Source organism: Ovis canadensis, chromosome 10 (assembly GCF_042477335.2).
Source record: "Ovis canadensis isolate MfBH-ARS-UI-01 breed Bighorn chromosome 10, ARS-UI_OviCan_v2, whole genome shotgun sequence".
NCBI classification, from domain to species: domain Eukaryota; kingdom Metazoa; phylum Chordata; class Mammalia; order Artiodactyla; family Bovidae; genus Ovis; species Ovis canadensis.
Genome location: NC_091254.1, coordinates 63,193,185 through 63,212,719, shown reverse-complemented (window position 1 = coordinate 63,212,719; position 19,535 = coordinate 63,193,185). Strand labels below are relative to the sequence as shown.

The 19,535-nt window shown below is 37.1% G+C and overlaps 1 protein-coding gene across 8 annotated transcripts in view; it reads left to right on the top strand.

The window, feature by feature from the left end:
* KLF12 (KLF transcription factor 12) overlaps positions 1-19,535 on the top strand; it is a 515,262-nt gene that overhangs the window by 389,062 nt on the left and 106,665 nt on the right. For all 8 annotated transcript variants that reach the window (XM_069602330.1, XM_069602332.1, XM_069602333.1 and 5 more), the window contains one exon: positions 1,396-1,531. In XM_069602330.1, coding sequence (XP_069458431.1) covers positions 1,396-1,531 — 136 coding nt within the window. The remainder of the gene's footprint in view (positions 1-1,395; positions 1,532-19,535) is intronic.

The following is a 19,535-nucleotide window of genomic DNA, read 5'->3' as shown; positions in this document are numbered from 1 at the left end:
TTTAGCCAACATAAATCTTCCATTATTCAAAGTGCATTTTGGTATGTTTATACTTGCAGAATGTATGTCACGTATACTCACATCTTAGATTTCAACAGATATTAGCACCTTCCTAACCAAGTTTAGTTAGAAATCTGTCAAAACTCTCTAGATACAGTTTTTCTAGTCATATAGTCAGTATTAGGTAAAATCGTAAGAAATTATCTTTTGTGGGTTAAGAAAATGGGAAAAATCAGCATTTCCCTGCGACTCTACCTGATGTATGATGCACAATAACACAAAAAAAAAAGGAAAAAAATGAAACTGTAAATGTACCCAAATGTCATTGTAACCATGATTTTAAGTTCATTTTGCTTTTCCTTGCAACTAGTAGTGGTTTTAGAAGTCTTATGTAGGCATGTTTGAAGAGCAGGATTCTGGTTGGAGCTGGCTGAGAGTTGAAATCATATATTTTAGCAATGCAGTTATGTAGCTAGCACAGTGCTTTCAATTTAGAAGGTGTGCTTCTTTGGTGCTTGAAGTGAGGGCTGATGGAATTCCTAGTTGGTGGTTGCTAAAGCTGTTCATAAAGAGGAGGTGGAAGTGAAACCAGTTTTGAAAAATATATATTAATATATTAAAGGTTGATGGTAACCCTCTCATTTGAAAAGATCTGGTGGTCCCTATCAACAAGGGTCAGAACGTTGGGCTATTTCTTGCCTCAGCAAGCATGCAGTGAAGGAGAATCTTACCTAGAAACGCTGTTTTGGAAAATGAGATCCGGATAATGATGAAGGGCACTGGCTAACACATGTAAATACAGTTAAAATGACAGGCTGCTAGTTCTGTTATTTTCCTGCTCTCAGATCTCCACTTAGAGCAACAGTGAACTATGAGACAAGGATTCACTGTGATATGAAAAATACCTACACCTTGATATTTCTCTTGTAAGCCTTGTTCTTCTCTAAGCTTCTGATGTGAGCTGTAAGCAAACAAATCCTCTCCCTCCTGCTCGCCACCTTCCAGGCAGTGTTAGTATGCAAGAAAATGGCCAGAACTCTGGCAGCAGAAGCAAGAAGAAGCCAGAAGGTAGAACAATAACTCACGAGCTACCTAATCATCTTCTGACCACTCAGAAGTTAGTAATATCGTGGATTTTATATGTTCTATTCTGTAATCATCCCCTGAAACTACCGAGAGCTGATGGCGGTTTTATAAATCAGATGAACAAGGGAAAAGAGTCAGTGAGTGCTCGGTCCATAAAAATACGTCGCTTTCACTAATTCCTGGGATTTCTATAGGATGCCATGTGTGTGATAGACACAGAAGAGACAGTCCATGCTTGATGTTGGTCCAGGACAAGGTTAACTTTGTGCACACTAATTTTAATTCATTATATATGCCTTTTTTTCCCAGCACAAATGGACCCCCGAGGCCTATCTCCCAGACAAAGTAAAAGTGACAGTGATGATGATGACCTGCCAAATGTGACCTTAGATAGCGTTAATGAAACTGGATCTACGGCCCTTTCCATAGCCAGAGCAGTACAAGAGTAAGTATCACATTCTCAGGATGAAATAAGAATTGCCAAGGTGTTCGATGGATAATGGAAACAGCAGCATCTCCTTCCCCAGACCTGTCATTCTAGCTCTGACTGGGTACATGTGTCAGCATCTTTCCATTCACCCTGTGTTCTTTGGGAGGAGATCAGGGGAATCATAGAGTGTTTTATGTAAATATTTGCGTTTGAATAGAAATGAGACTTCTTTTTTAATACTTCCCACACCTTCCCAACTCTGAAAAGAAATATATAATATTTTTTATTCTTTTTGAATGTCACTATCTAATTATCACCTTTATCATTTTCATATAGAACAGTCAAGAGAAATGAAACCCGACAAGCATTATTATCTTGTGTTGATAGGAAAAAATATGATAGATTTTTTGAAATTTAAAATTTTGAAGATAATATGTTACCTCATTGAAAAACTCAAATCATATGTAATTTTTGAAGGGCTCTTTCTTGCTCCTTTAACTGCAACACAGGGTTAGATTTTAGCCCTCATTTATTGAATGTAGCTGCTTTTTCATCATTGTCAATTCTGTGTCTAGAATTGCACCCATCACTAGTCCATGTGTATTTTGTCTCTAGCATAATTTTTAATAACATAATCTTAAAGAAGAGGATCTAAATTAAGCCACTATTACTGCAGACACGAAAGTTCATTAACACTTTACCTAAAATAATCTTGGTTACCTCCCATGTATTAATTCTTTTTTCCTAAGTATTGACTAAATAGCTACTCTATTTCATGAATTAGGTCTTGAAATTTAAAAAAAAATTTTTTTTGAAACATTTTAGAATTTAGAGCCTATATGTGGGTATTTGTGTGTGGTATAAAATGAATAATACACCTCCATATTATATAGGCACTAGGTATTATATATTTACATTATATATGTATGTGTATACACACAAATATATATATTTGAGAAAATAATATATTGCGAATCTAATGAAATTTGTAGTTAGATTTGGATTCAAGTTTACATTCAAGCTCTTAGTAGCCATGTGACATCTGGCAAGTTAGCCACTGTGAGATGTTTCTTCATCTGTAATAAGAAAGACTGCTTACCTTACAGGACAACTGTGAGGGTGTGATGTGGTTACATGGCATGAAAATTGAATTGAAAAATTTTGACAGATAAAAGCATCAAGGAGGGTAAAATTAGTAGTATTGCTAATGATAGATAGTTGTTACAATAATAGTAATAGTGTATAGTATAGTGTATAGTGACAGCTAGGAAATGTAAATATTGCAGATGTCATTATGCTAATATCACTATTGAAGACACTGAGGATCAGGGAAGTTCAGTGACTTGTCCAAGGTCATATTATAAGTGGTGATAAGACAAGGTTTGAACTTCTAACTCACAGAACAGGTCTTTTTCTGTGAGTGCCCTGTAATGTCTGTTAACAATCATATTCTTCCACTTGAACATGTATAAAAACTGTCTTCTCCCATTGTTTAAATAACTGGTTGTAGTAACCTAGTTTCTCTGTGTGGTGATCAGCACAGCAATTATGGTTTTGTGGGAGCGAAATCTTAAGGTCAGGGATTCCATTTTCTCACCTGTAAAATTAGACAGACTGTTGAAAAGGTTCAATTCTGAGATGAATCATAAATTTCACAGACATTTTAACCACAACTTGTTTTTCTGTGCCATATAATATATACATAATTTGTGTGTACATATGTTATGGATATGTGTGTTTCTTTTATTTCAGATGTTAGGGTTTGGCAGTGTGATTACTAAAATCTAAGTTATACTTATTCCATTTGGAGCTGATAGAGCAAATAATGGTACTAGCTTCTCAAATATAATCACTTTTTATGCTTCTAGTATTATGTGCTGATAATATAATAGTAAATTTTAATATGAAACTTTTAACAGCAGCCTCAGGAATTGGAGCTTCATTTTCAACATAACTTCTCTGATCTGCTTTGTGAAACGTTTGGAAGCCACGACACTTTGTTCCTACTGTGCATATGCCTGCCTTTATTACTGTTGCAAAAGTTGCATGTGTATCTAGGGAAATGCCAGATTCATTATTCATGTAAGTGTATTCATTAAACGATTAGTAAAGAATACTGAGCTGTCACTTGGGAAGCCCTAGAATGCCAGGACCCATCAATAGTTAATTAAGCATCATTCAAGAAGGAATATGTGTGTGTAAAAACTGAGAAGTGATGATACTGTGAGGTGAAGTGAAAAGAATGTTCTACAGAGACCTCTTAAATGTAGGTGTGTTTCAAAACTTGTTACAATATGTTGAGGAAAATTTTAGGCTCAGACAAATAAGTATATAGTCCTTGTTAGAGAATTAAAAAAAAAAAAAAACTGTCCTTAGGTTTCAGTTCAGTCGCTCAATCGTGTCCGACTCTGCCACCCCATGAATCGCAGCACACCAGGCCTGCCTGTCCATCACCAACTCCCGGAGTTCACTCAAACTCACGTCCATCGAGTCAGTGATGCCATCCAACCATCTCATCCTCTGTTGTCCCCTTTTCCTCGCGCCCCCAATCCCTCCCAGCATCAGAGTCTTTTCCAATGAGTCAACTCTTTGCATGAGGTGGCCAAAGTACTGGAGTTTCAGCTTCAGCATCATTCCTTCCAAAAACACCCAGGACTGATCTCCTTCAGAATGGACTGGTTGGATCTCTTTGCAGTCCAAGGGACTCTCAAGAGTCTTCTCCAACACCACAGTTTAAAAGCATCAATTCTTCAGCATTCAGCTTTCTTCACAGTCCAACTCTCATATCCATACATGACCACAGGAAAAACCATAGTCTTGACTAGACGGACCTCAGATATGCAGATGACACCACCCTTATGGCAGAAAGTGAAAAGGAACTAAAAAGCCTCTTGATGAAAGTGAGAGAGGAGAGTGAAAAAGTTGGCTTAGAGCTCAACATTCAGAAAATGAAGATCATGGCATCTGGTCCCATCCCTTCATGGGAAATAGATGGGGAAACAGTGGAAACCGTGTCAGACTTTATTTTTGGGGGCTCCAAAATCACTGGAAATGGTGACGGCAGCCATGAAATTAAAAGACTCTTACTCCTTGGAAGAAAAGTTATGACCAACCTAGATAGCATATTCAAAAGCAGAGACATTACTTTGCCAACAAAGGAACTTAGGTTTACCCAGAGTTAACTTTCGGTGGACATGTGTTTCTCTTCTTCTCTTAATTTCTCTTTAATTTTTCGTGCATATCTGTTTCACTATTTCTCTTTCCTCTTTTTGTGTTTGCCTTTGGATCATGATGCCATCTATTAACACAAAAGCTGGACAACAAACAAACAAGCAAAATTCCATTATACTATGCTCAGTACAATAATGTATCCCATCATAAGAGGACAGAACGTTGTTTCAGCATGTACCAGATGAGAGGATTTCAAAAGATACCTGTGCATCTATTTCTGACACTTTCAGAACTTTCCTTAGGTGAGAAGGATGTCTGTAGGTAGAGAGGTGATTAAATCAAGGGTTTGTGTTCACTAGAGGTGAAAGTGAAATCGCTCACTCCTGTCCAACTCTTTGCAACCCAGTGGACTGTAGCTTGCCAGGCTCCTCTGTCCATGGGATTTTCTAGGCAAGAGTACTGGAAAGGGTTGCCGTTTCCTTCTCCAGAGGATCTTCCTGACCCAGGGATCGAACCCAGGTCTCCCACATTGTAAGCAAGATGCTTTACCCTCTGAGCCACCAGGGAAGTCCTTAGCACATTGTAAAAGCCCTGGGCAACCGAAACACATTAATCTCTCTAATTAAAGCCATGGTTTGGGAAGAGTTCTTACCTCATTGGGCCCCATGGTAGTGTCAAGGAGGAAAGGGGGAAGATGAGGTAGGAAGATATTAGGAAAGAATGATAAGCAGAGAGGAATTAAACTTGTCTTGTCCTTCAAACAAGGTGCTAACCCCACAAGATGACTCTCTCCAACCTTATCTCTTCTTCGTCTCCTTTCACATTCAGGTTCATAGCCTTGCCTCTGTAGTTGTCACCATAGTTTGAATTTTTGATTTGGTGGCTCACTTTTTGACACTATATTTACATTGCATAAACCTTAATATGCTATTAAACGCTGTTTTAAAATATTTGGTATTATACATGTTACTGGCTTTTAAAATGAATGCTGTAAGTCTTCAGTTTAATATTTTTCCTTTGATTTGAAATGGAGGAGTCGTTAGCCAAAGTTGCGTCTCTCCTCACCCCAATATGTTTAGCAAGTCTTGTCTTTAAAAAAGAACACTGGTTGGTGGCTTGAGCAGCAACCTGAGTTCACTTCCATCAAATAGATTTTTATAGAGAGGCTCCTGAACTGTTCTTGAACTGTTCATTTCAACTATTTTCATTGGTTCATTTGCTTCTCCTTCATCAGCTCAGCATCAGTGAATTCAGATAAGTGGGAAGAGCTGGCCATAGAGAGGCCCTTCTTGTATTTCAATTGTGGAGGCACTGTCTAAGCCAGAGACAGGTATCCAGTAATTGTGACAGAGCCAACTTCCAGAAATTCATTGAACATCTGTTTTGCTTTGGTCTGGTTTTTTTTTTTTTTCTCCTCCCTCTGATGCTGTAATAGGGTCATTACCCTTAGCTACTTGACAAACATAATTATGAAATAAATGTTTGGAAAAAGAGAAGTACAGGCACATGATTAGAGCAAATTATTATAATTAACTCTAACCCTCAGCAAAACTATTTTTTAAATAGGTAAAATTTGGCTCTCTTACCCAGAGCCTTTAATTTCTGTACCCCTTTTTCTTCTTTCTAGTTCTAAACCTTCATTCTCATTTGGTGATGCTAGTAGAATAATCAACTTCCTTCAAATTAAAGTATAAATGAATACGAATATCTGAAAGAGGGCCTTCCTCAGAGAATTTCTAATCAACCAGGAACGAGCCTTAAACTGAAAGGAAAAGATCTAGTCATGATACTTTCGGTAAGAGTGAAGTGGGAAAGGGTAGAGCAGAGGGTGAGGAAAGCAAATGAAGGTGTTAAAGAGCTGGACTTGTTTTTTTCAGGGTCAGTTTTTGCAGAGTTGGTAAATGCACGTTATTTTTAAACTCACATGGTATCTGAATTCTCTACCCTGTCTGATCTTGATAATAACTCTCAGAGGGTGAAAAAAAAAATAGGCAACATAAATTAGTAGCAGCAGCGGCTTTTTGCTTTAGTTAGCATCCCTAAAATCTGCACCTGGTAAAAGGATATTCTTTTAAATGGCTCCTTGTCGATTACATTTAAGCTAATTAAAACATTGCTTTCTTCCCCCTGTTTTTATTATATTGCTTGTGTCAAGTGCCCTTCTTCTTAAAGCAAAACAATTTGTGAATTCTGGAAATGAAGAGTCATATATCTTTGTTACATTTTCACTTAGATGCTCTTTGAAAGAACAGATGTGGCGGCAAGTTATCTATCCTATTACTTTCTTCAGATTCTGTTACTTGTTCAAACATCATGGTTCTTAATTTAGAAAGTTACATCTGATGATCAAAGAAAAGTCAGAAATCTTGTAGGTTTTTGATGGCGATTGTGTATTTCTCATTGTCCTTATTTTAAAATTCTTGATCTTTGTTTCTCAATTTCCTTGTATCTAACTGGGTTAATGTCTTTTAAATGATTGTAGAGAACAATCCTAGAGATAAGAGAAAGAAAAAGCTGTTACTGACTGCCTGTGAGTGTGTGTGTGCTCAGGCATGTCCGACTCTTTGCAACCCCATGGACTGTAGCACCCCAGGCTCCTCTGTCCATGAGATTTTCCAGGCGGGAATACTGGAGTGGGTCGCCATTTCATTCTCTGGGATCTTTCCTACCCAGGGATGGAACCCGCGTCTCTTACATCTCCTGCGTTGGCAGGCAGATTCTTTACCACTAAGCCACCTGGGAAGCCACTGGCTGCCTAGTTTTAGGCAGATTCTATAAAAACTCATACAGTTTCCGTTTAATTTGCCCTGTGCTCCCTTTTTTATGCACAAATAAAGAAAAGGAAGCCCAGAGAGGTTTAGTCTGTCTCCAGAGGTCCTGCAGCTGGTAATTTGCAGAGCTCATTTTGAAATCAAAGTTTATCTGACTATAAACCCAGATTTCTTTATGAAGACAGCTCCTGTTTTTATGCTGTGGCTTTAAAATCTCTAAACCATAGCTATCTAAAATTCACAGTTTTTTTTTGAGACTTGAATCCCAATAAGAATACAACTTTTATGAAATAATTTCTGATTTTTATTTCATTCTAAAACTCACTGTTACTTTAAATGTAATCTGATGTAAGGGGAAGTGGGGATTCCCGGGTGGCTCAGATGGTAAAGAATCTTCCTGCAATGTAGGAGACTCAGGTTCAATATCTGGAGCAGGAACATCCCCGGGAGAAGGGAATGGTTACCAATTCCAGTATTCTTGTTGGGAGAATGCCATGGACAGAGGAGTCTAGAGGGCTACAGTCCATGGGGTTCACAAAGAGTCAGACATGACTGAGCAACTAGCACTTAAGAGGGAGATAATTCAATCAAACGCCTTCTCAGAAATGATTCTTAAAAAGGTATTCCACTTCGTGAATCACACATAACTTTATATTGATATGTAAAGAAATAAAGTACAAATATATTAGAGTGTTCTTTATATAACACTGTTGGTATTATTTTAAGAAATGATTATTTCAGTATAAACACATGTGCTGACATTTCTAAAATGAACATCCTTTTTAGAATTGCTTTCTGTCAGTCTATAAAAGGATAAGCTTGTTCAAGGGCTGAGATGGTACTGTGTCATCTAATTTTGCTTCTTCAACTGAAGAATTTGAAGGCATTGGGCCATGCCTTTTCTGTTATCTGCTGATTAGAACAAACTCAATTGAGCTGACTGTGCCCAGAGACTAGCCACAGAGCTCAGTATGTCAAATAATTGCAGTTCTGTTTTAAATATTTCCCAAATTCTTGTCTCATCTTACAAACCTATATTTTTATTTAATAAGCCTGTTGTGTTTGTGTGAGTGCATGATAAGTCGCTTCAGTCATGTCTGACTCTTGGCAAACCTATGGACTATAGCCTGCCCAGGAATTGAACCCACGTCTCCTGCATTGGCAGGTGGGTTCTTCACCACTAGTGCCACCTGGGAAGCCGATAATGTGTTTGGAACACCTTCAAAGTCCCACATCATGTCTTACCAGAGAAATAGCTTTGGTTCAGTTCTGCAGGTGAAAGCTAGCTCTCTACCAGACTAATGATAGACATCATGGCTGATGAGGCTGCTGCTGATGGGTAAATCTGAAAGGCATTCACTGTCTTGCCAAGGAAATAAACACTCTATGTTGCTCTTCTTCTAAGGTAGTTCAAAAGAGCCCCTGATTTTTTGTGAATGAATACAGATAAAGTCTAAAGTGTTCACTTAGCCTTCATCAACCCAACATTCTTGCAATATTAAAAAAAAAAAAGATAATGATCATGGAGTAACTCAATCCCTGGTTGTTTAATAGCAAAATGAAGCCTGTACTCTTATACCGACACTTTTATCTGCTCTGATGAGATCCTGTTGGTCCCTCTTTCACTTAAAAAAGTGTGATCAGTTTTTATAATAATTTGATATTTGAGCTGTTTCATGAATTAGCAAATTAAGTCATGTCTTCATTTGGTGAATAATGAATTCATTTATTCAACTCTGAGTTAGCTGCTGGAGATACAGGATGACTGATTCACAGTACCTTATCATAAGGAGCTCAGAATAAACCTACATGAGGCAAATTAAAGCCCAAAGGGATGAAAGCATGAAGGAAGAAAGGAAAGGACACGTAGCTCATCCAGAGTAGAGCAGAGACACGTGGTAGGATTGCACAAGTTCAGTGACTGGCATGGAGCTGAGTGTGATGAAGAGCTGGGAGGTGAAGCTGCTTTGGGAGATATGTAGGACCTGATCAGGAATGATGACTGTATTCTGTCAACAGTGGAGAGACATCAATAGATTTTACATGGGAATGGCATCATCAACTTTGTGTCTTACACATTTCAGTCTCCAGAAAGCTCAGTATGGTGGTGCAGGTTGACCGCTGTGCATCCCAAAGGGTGCCATTTCTATGAATGGTGCTGCCTAGCTGCCCAGCTACCCACAGCTTCCACAGTTAGACACAGGAGCTTGTGGTGTAAAGATACATATAAAGAGCTTTATATATCTGCTTGCATGTACATATGTGTATGTTTATAGACACCCCTGTGTCCATTCACATGAGACTCTCCCATACATTGAGCTGTTCAGAGGACAGATAACATGTCCTCCTTGTATCTCCACGGCTTGTAGCACAGTGCCTGGCAAGGCGCTTTTTTATACACTAGAACAGCATTGAATAAAATAGACAAATCACTGATTTTGTGGTGCTTATATTCTAGTGGAGAAAGTGAGAGAACACAGACAGTAAGTGAATAATACCTCTGAAGAGAGCTTCGCTATTGGCTCAGTGGTAAAGAATGTGCCTGCCAATGCAGGTTAAATGTGGGTTATTTAACTTGTGTTAAATGGCTGTGGGTTAAATCCCTGGGTTGGAAAGATCCTTTAGAGAAGGAAGTGGCACCCACTCCAGTAATCTTGCCTTGGAACTCATGTGGACAGAGGAGTGTGGCAGGTTACCATCCCTGAGATCACAAAGAGATGGATATGGCTGAGCATGTGCACACAAGTACACACAACACACGCACACCTCTGAAGAAGGGAAGTGCTGTGGAAGTAAGGGAAACAGATACGGGTACTGGGTAGGGTGGAGGTGGTACACAGCATTTATAATTTCATATAAGGCATTTGAAGAATTCTGGTAAGGTTATCTGTTAGGAGAGCCCTAAAGAGATATAAGGTCAATTCACTAGATTATCTGAAGGAACAGCCCACGAGGCAGAGTAAATAACAAGTGAACAGATTCTAAGACAGGAGTATTCTGGAGTGAGTAAACAGACTCACTGACCAGCTAGAGAACATGAGTTAGAATTCCTTAATTTTGCAGAAGAAACTGAGCTCTGTAGATGCTAACTGTTCTAGCATCACTTCCCTAGGGTGAGGGAGCCAGGACTGAATCTCTAGTGTCTACGCATACTTTGCCCTCTGTGCTGTGATTAAAGTTTTTTTTTTTTTTTTTCAAAGGAACCTGCAGTTACTTAACCAAAATGGAAGTCCAAAAACAAAAATGCAAAACAATTTTTCTTTCAAAACACTTCATTACTTTCAACTTACTTCTTTTTGGCTGGGTTCTTCCAGTCTAATTTTGTATCCCTGATGAGTCAAAAATATTTATTATCCTAGAGAGCTGTTAAAAGATATATTGTTACTGTATCATCTAGGAACCATTAGCACTTTTTCCCCTAGAAATGATGCAGCTGTTGTTTCAAGTGAGAACTTACCCTAAGAATTTTTATGTATGAATCTTTTTGATCACTCAAAAGTAAAATAAAGTGCAAGGCACCAAATCCCCTGGCAGCCCAGTGGTTAGGACTCTGCTTTTTTCATGAAAGAGGCCCGGGTTCAATCCCTGGTCAAGGAACTGAGGTCCTACAAGCCACGTGATGTGGTCAACAGAGAGAGAGAAAGAGAATGCAAGTAATGCAGTTTGTTCTAGAAATGCCAGAAAGTACAAAAACAAATGAGCAAAACAACAAGAAAAATAGCCAAGAAAATAAAAGACATCATATATGGAAGCTTCTACACAGAGGTTGCTGTTACGAGACTGATTTATATCCTGTCTCTGTGGCAGGCATTTGATACTACATGTGTAATGCTAAGCAATGAGTTTAACCTTCCCCCATCCCACCTGAACTGAACATCATCTTTTGCTGTATACTACAGATATAAACAGATTGTTTGTTTAGCTTTTGTAACCACTTGGAATTATTGTTAACTGTTGACTAGTTTTTTAAACTCTCATGACGCATTCTAATGTGAATTTATTAGTTCTAGATAATCAATTTAAAAATATATAGAAATCAAGCTTTTTAAAGCCGAACGTTTTGTTTTTATACTTTTTAAAGTTAAAGATTCCAAAGTTGTATCATAGATAGAATGAGTCAGCCACTTTTATTTGAGAGTGCCTACTTATTTTTGCTAGTAATTGCTGAAATGACTCATAATTTAAAATAAAACGGTATTTCATGTGGTCATGCAGTATACTCCAAACTGATGGCAAGTATTAATTTGCTGTTGGTTGTTTGACCTGCTTCTCTGTGTGAGATCTTTTTGTAGCTTTTTACTTTCTATATGTTCTACCTATAATTGCTTTGCAAATTTGTGTATGCCATTTATATTTCTCATCCATATATTCCTAATGAGTGTAACTAGTAAGTATAGGTAGTCATTTCTCATGCATTTTTGATGTGTGTTGACATAGATACTCAATGATTATGTTGAAATATTAATAAGTTTCTGTAGAAGTTCCCAGAACTATTCATCACTCTTTCATTTATTAATATAGTCAGAGAGAGCACACATGATAGAAAACCATACTGTAATATATTTGAAATTAACTCCATTCACCAGGCTATAATCTCTTCCATTTTCAGTCAAATGCTCTAGATACTCTCTCTTCTTATTACTCTTCATGAGTTATTGCCATCATACCATAATTTTCCTTCACTTTATAGCACTTTCCCACACATGAATCTCATTGAATACATTTACTTACATGCATCAAATGGAAGTAGAAAATTAATGGGTACGTTTTCATGGAGAACCTGCTGCTATAGAGAAAAATCTGACATAGATAGAAAAAGATGGCTTGGATCAGATAGAATCTTATCAAGATGACATTTGACCACAATTTTGTACCGTCGTCTTTGACAGTCACAAACTTAAGAGTTGCCGCTAGATTGTAATCTGGTACATTATGCATTATGGCTTATCCTAACAATTAAATCCCAAACCATGTGCAGTTAGTGTATAATAATGCCAGCAAAATTTGAGGAAATTTCTGATTAATCTTTAGAAAAATTATTTTCATGGGAGAAGGAACACCGATGTAAAATAAAATGAATTCTGTCAAAGTGTAGTTTCAAAATTCGCTGATATATTATTAGTGTTATTTCACCTCTACTTGTGGAAAAGCCAATTAATATATAAAAAAACTGAAGTTTTGACTTAATTTAAAGCTAATTATGTATTCTGACTAAAGTGATCATTTTATCAACTTAATTTCTAATATTAGACTGAGTCAAATATTTCTGGGAACAAGTTTGAATCTTTGTTGATACTATGAATAAAATTATGATTACCTACCTATTCATATATCCTTTCAAATATTGGTTAATGTTACTTTGGGTTGCAAGTAACAATGCATGTTACAAGAAAGCTTAAGCATGGAATTATTTTTCTAGCATAACAAGAAGTCTGGAGTAATAAGCAGGGCAGGCTGCATGGAGTATCCTAAGGTCTGTCATAAGGTTTCTTCTCTCTTCCTGTTTTGTTGTCCTTCAGTTGTGGCTTCCCAGTACCTGCAGTGCAGGAGCCCAGGGTCAGGAAGATCCCCTGATAAAGGAATGGCTACCCACTCCAGTATTCTTGCCTGGAGAATTCCATGGACAGAGGAGCCTGGTGGGCCTCGGTCCATGGAGTCGCAAAGAGTCAGCAATGACCGAGCAGCTAACACTTTGACTTTTCACTTTTCAGTGGTTATATGAAGGCAGCTGCATCTCCGGGTATCCTGCCCTTACAAGAGACAGAAGGGAAGGGGTAAAAGCAGAAAGAAAAAACTAACCAGAAGGCCATACCAGGCAACTGTGTTCCTTTTAAAAAGTTTTGCCAGGAGACCCACCATATGGCTTGTGATTATATCTCATTGACCAAAACTGGTTTATGTATTCCCTGTTATTTGAAGTATGGCTATGGGAAAGAAAAGCATGGACTGACACAGTTAACCACTAATGTTTGCCACCAAATTTCAGTTTAACACCTAAGAAAAATATGGTACCACCCCAAATTCAATATCAAGGCTTTTTTTTTTTTTTCCTAATCAGTTGTATAATGCCAATATAATGCTGTGTAGGCAGTCATTCCAAGTCTCAGGAGCATACCATCATAAAACATTTCTCTCCCATGTATCAAGTTGGTCATTTGGAGCAGGTCTTATGGTTGTTGGAGCAGGACTGTTCACTCATTTTCTAAACCCAAAGGACAGCCCAGGGCAAGTATATCTCAAAGCAACACTAGAGCACAAGTGGGCAAGCCCTAGTGTACAAACAAAATATAAGCCCTTGCTCATGTCCCTCATCTGACAGCATCCCATTGGTCAAAAAAAGTCACATGACTAAATCCCGCTCCAGTATTGAAGAAATCCATTCCTCCCATGGAGATGTGAAGTTTTAGAAGAGTGATGACTAGTGTACTGGTATTTCAGGAGAGAAAAATGGCTGTTGTTTACAGAAACAGTTGAAATTATTTTTGAAATCTTAAGTTTTAGCAAATTTTAGCCATATTCTCATGAAATTTCTAGATGGCTCTGGTGGATCTTCTTTCTAGATTTGCTTTCTAGATCTTCTTAATGATGTATATTTTAGACTCATTAATAGCAGGTACATTTATTGAATCTTGATATCTGGATTTCATAGTGTGAATTTATCTCCAGGCCTTATATTCTTAGAGGTACTTTGTTACAAAACAGTGTAACAGAACTGTATTGCAAAATGTATCATTTAGCAAGAAGCTGATTCTAGCTGAAGAAGCAAAATCTGTGAAATGTTACCAAGTCTCTAAACTCAAATTAACTTTGATTAACCTATTATGGTACACAAAATGACAAAAAAAAAAAAATCAGCTACTGTGCCTTTTCCCCTGATTTCTGGGATTAAATAGACTCTATAGTGACAAAATACAAAAGCTATTATACAGATAGTGGAAAATAAAATCTCTGAGTTAAAGTTTCATGCCATTTCAGCAAAAGTTGTTTTCATTTTCATTTCTTCATCCAGTCTCCACTTTGTTCTGTAAATGTAATGATTGATTATTACAACTGAGATCAAACAAGGTATCGATTCATGTAGTTTCCTTTTTCTAGTGCATATATAAAACTCATTTTAAATTTTTCATACATTTAGAGAAACCTTTTCTGGTATGTGACAGTAAAGTGCAATCAAGGAAATCTATTAGAAAAAATAAGTGACTTCTTAAAATCAAGAGATTAGTGTATCTTGTCAGCTTGTATTGGGTAGATTAAATTGTACGGTTAAGATATTAATTTTTCACAGTAGCTTTTTTTATGAGGCTTATTATGTAAGTGAAGTCAGTAGATCAGTAAAGCTTTTATGATGTGAGAATATCCAGCAAAATTATTAATTGTCAAGAAAACAAAATAGTTGTTGAATTAAAAGCATATCATCTCTTTATATACTGAAAACAACCTGGTTTTTAAAAATATATTTACAGTCTTCATTTTTACTCCTACATTTTTACCTAAGCTTCCAGATTGACAGGTAAAATAAGTTTCATAAATTTTGCCATGTATATATCTTTAAAACATCAAAATCATCCTAGTGTTTTGAAAGGGATTGCATAATAAATTATTAGTCATGAAAATGAGTAACAAGTTGGTCACATGCCCAAAAAATCAGGAAGACTATATCGGAAGTCATTGAAGTAGTTCACACATGAGCACCTCTGGGCCTGGGCCAGCGCTCCAGTGGTGGCTTTTGAACCAGTAACAATATCCCTAAGTGTTATATTAAAAATGTCCTGCTTTGTGAGTCTCAGTTTATTTTTATCATGTATCTCACCATGTTCCTTAATATAGCAACGGATGAATTATCTCATTTTACTGAGAACAGTAAGACACAGAAAAGTTAAGTACGTAGCAGGTATCATAGAATAAGGAGTGATGCTCATAATGTCCAATCAGGTATAATTTTACAGTACATGTGAAAAGTACTCCTTCCTGCATTCTGTCTTGAAAGATTTATAATTTATGTCTTAAAGAACTAAGCAATAGTTTTAGTGATAACTCGACTGTAAAGAATAAGATGATGGCAGGAAAATTGGCCATACCTTTGAACCAAATAATGTAATTAAGTGGAGTGGGTGGAGTTTGATAAATTGGTGAAATTTACAAATGGAACTAGCCTGTTGGAATTTTGAAATCTAGAACTGAAACTGATTTGAGAAGGCTGGAAATGTAGAAGGCTGTCATTGGCATAAGAATGATTATTAAGATTTATTTTTTCTCTTTGAGGCATTATTTATATGCAGTAAAACATATTTTAAAAGTATAATTCAAAGGATTTAACAATTGCATATATAGTTGTCCTTTGGTATCCATGGAGATTAGTTCTAGGACCCATGTAGCCTCACAATCCCTGGATGCTCAAGTCTCTTTTAAAAATGGCTTAGCATTTGCCCATAACCTATACAACATCTTCCCTTATACTCACTTGAGATCATCTCAGGATTATTTATAGCACCAATATAATGTAAATGTTATGTAAATAGTTAATATACAATATGAATATTATGTAAATAGTTACCAGTTCCTGGCAAATTCAAGTTTTGCTTTTCGGAACTTTATGGGTATATTTTTTAGTATTTTCAGTCCATGGTTGATTGAATCAATAAATGCAGAGCCCTCAGATGGGGTGGGCATGGCTAGGGGCCAACTGTACTCATACACCCCTAACCAAACCCAAGAAACAGAACCCTTCCATCACCCAAAAATTTACCTTCTCCCTTTGCCCCCTGCAGTAAATCCAGTGCCTCCTCCCAACCCGCAGCCAACCATTTTCTGATGTCTGTCACCATGGGTTAATTCTAGAGCATCATTTGTGGAATTGTATACTATGTATTCTTTGCTTTCAGTCTTCTCTCACCCAACATGATGTTTTTGAGATTCTTGCCATGTTGTTACTTTGCTAAGTACTAGTCTGTTACCTGGATGCAAATATAATTTGTTTATTGTTTTACTTACTGCTGAACATTTAGGTTGTTTCCAGGTTGGATTTATTATATTAGGGACTCTTGAACATTCTGGGAAACTCTTCTCTGGACATACCTTTTCATTTCTCTTAAGTAGCTACCTAGGAGTGAGTTGCTTGGTCAAGGGAAGATATATGTTCATCTTTATAAGAAACTACCAATTTGTATGCTGAGTAGCTCAGTTATGTCTGACTCTTTTGTGACTCCATGGACTGCAGCCCAGCAGGCTCCTCTGTCCATGGAATTGTCCAAGAAAGAATACTGGAGTGGGTTGCCATTTCTTCCTCCAGGAAATCTTCATGACCAAGGGATTGAACCAGTGTCTCCTGCATTGCAGGCGATTCTCTATCACTGCACCGCCAGGGACTACAAAAAACCGGTGTCCAAAGTATTTGTATCCCTTTACGTTCCCACCAGCACTATGGAGGAGTTCCAGTCACTCTACATCTTCAACTAACTAGTCATAGTCGTTTTTTTTTTTAAGGCATTCTACTGATTATTTAGTCTTTAAAATCAGATCTGTTTTTCAGTTCTTCATAGTAAAAACTGAATGCCAAGCACCCTGTTTTGGAAGAAGACAGTGAGGAGACAGATGAAGAAATTAAAGTTGGCAAATTGAGCTAGTTATAATTATGCCTCATAAGGACAATATAATAAATGGATATCCTATAAACTCTTAATCAAAGGGTGAGAAGGACTAAGACAAACATCAGGAAAGTAGGGAGGAGTGATTTTCAGCCAGATCCTGTCCATCTGAGGTTTTAGGACAATGAAAGATGAGAGCTCTAATCAGTTTAGCAAAAAATGAACTAGAGGCAGTACAGATCTTGTTGAGTTGGGAAAAGGGCACATAAGCTTGGATGCGTCAGGTTAATAGGAAGGAATCATGAGCACTGAAGTGGTAGGAGACTTAAGTTTCAAGGAAGCAAATGTAGATTCGTGACTGTGAGAGAGATGAGAATAAGAGGACAGCAAGAGGAGTGATGTTCGTTTCTGTAAACTAGAGATCGACCCAGAGTGAAAAGAAAGATTGAGACAGTTATTCAAATAACTGTGCTTGGGGTGGGGGGTTGGGGGGGGGGGGTAAGCAAACTTTAATTACTACGTGTTTGTTTGTTTGTTTTTCCTGAATATGTGAATTTGATTATCTGATAATTATCTGGATAAATCAATGTAAGTAGCAATTATGAATTTTTATCCCTTCAAAGTGTACTTATTAAAGACCCAGTATATGCCAGAGTCACTTGTATCTCCTCCACTCCATTTTCATTTTAGGTACATCTTTGTCTTCTTTCTTATCCATATGAACTTTGAAATTCTCCTTCCTTTCATCTCTTAACTTCAAACATGAATACGTATTTGTAAGCTTTAAACCTAAAATGTAGGTTGGGATCTTTCTTATTCCAATGAGAAAATAAGGACTTTTTCTTTTAATAATAGCTCTTCCATTTGCTAACTGCATAATATTTTATAATGCTCTGACCTTCCCATTTCTTAATCAGTTAAACATAGAGCCTCTTAAGAATTTTCCAGAATTCTGTGTTTTTATAGTGCTCAGGAACAAACTAAAATCATAAAATCAAAATCGCAAATAAACATTACTGATTCATCCAGATACTCCTACCAGATCATTTGAGTGTTTATTGTTGTTTATTGTTCTATATAATGACATTATAAGCAGTAGAAGGGAATAACTTCTTATAGTTCATTCATTCAGCGCTTATCAAATGCCTGCCATGTGTAAAAAGACTATGCTCAGCTTCATGAGGAGACAAGTAGAAAATGTCATCTCTAACATGCCAAGAATGGCTTCATTTTCTGTCTACCACGATATCTAGGATATTTATATTCAAATAAAATTTCCAGTGAATTTAAGTTTTCCCATGCATTGCAGTAATTTCTGTTCTCTCTCATGGAAGCTCACATTTCTTAAGCTTCAAATATACTCTAGCAATCACCAGTCACTGTGGAAGGTCTGCATAGGTCAGGCAAACCCATCTTTATCACAGGGGACAAGAAAAATTCAAGATTGTTTCACATGTATTCCCAACTCAGGAGGGAAAACGTGTAGTATTTCCTTTTTACCAAATCTGATTGTTTTCAAAAACATGGTTGTTCATTGTGAAATTAGTTTAAAGAAATAGAGCAGAATAGTAATAACGTGGCTCTGGGTGGAAGGCAGAAAGTCCAAAGATGCATATTATGCAGTTAAGGGCACAGAGTAAGTTAATAATCTAATAAACTTGCTGGTCTAGTGGTTTCTTAATTTTGTGAGCTGGTTAAAAAGAAAGTAAAGCCTGGCTGGGACAGGTTAATCTAAGGATTCCTTCATGATCCTTGCACTCTGCTTACAACATCCTTTAAAGAAAACTATGGGGAATTGAAGATGGTGCAAAGGTCAGACAGCTTTTGAAAGCTAAAGCTTTTGGAATTGCTTCATCAGGACAAAGGGGAACTTGAAGGTATTTTCGAAGTTACGTTTAAATACATAACATTATCAGACAACAAACAGGGTGGGCCAGTGTTTCAACTGGGATATATATATATATATAGAACGAGGACTCCACATACACGCATAGTTTCCTTACTATAATATATTCCTGCATGTGTGTATAACTATGTGCTTGCAATTTTTTAAAATGCTATTGCAGTGTGTTGCAGAGAATCACATCTTTAAAGGCGGTTTGAGAAGCTGGTTCGAGAAGCTGGTTCATCTCCACAAATGTCAAAAAGTGAATCCAGAACCTAACCTAAGCCAACCTAACCTCTGTGGGTTTTTCTTTTTTTTCTAATCAGAAAACAAGGGGTTTGGACTAAATTATCTCTCAATTCCTATTGAGGTCTCTTAAGTACTGAGTCAATGATTATTAACATTCTTGAAAGACTTGAGCCCTCCCTGGTAAATATAACCTCTGGTAGCCACTTAATTATGTGGTTCCAAGTTTATGTTTCTACTCAACTGCTACAGTGCATGATAACTATGTCTGGAATCATAACTTCACCCTAAGTTGTAGAGTGTGTGGTTTAGCACAGTTTGATTCCCATTTATATATTTTTTCATTAATAATCAATTAACTT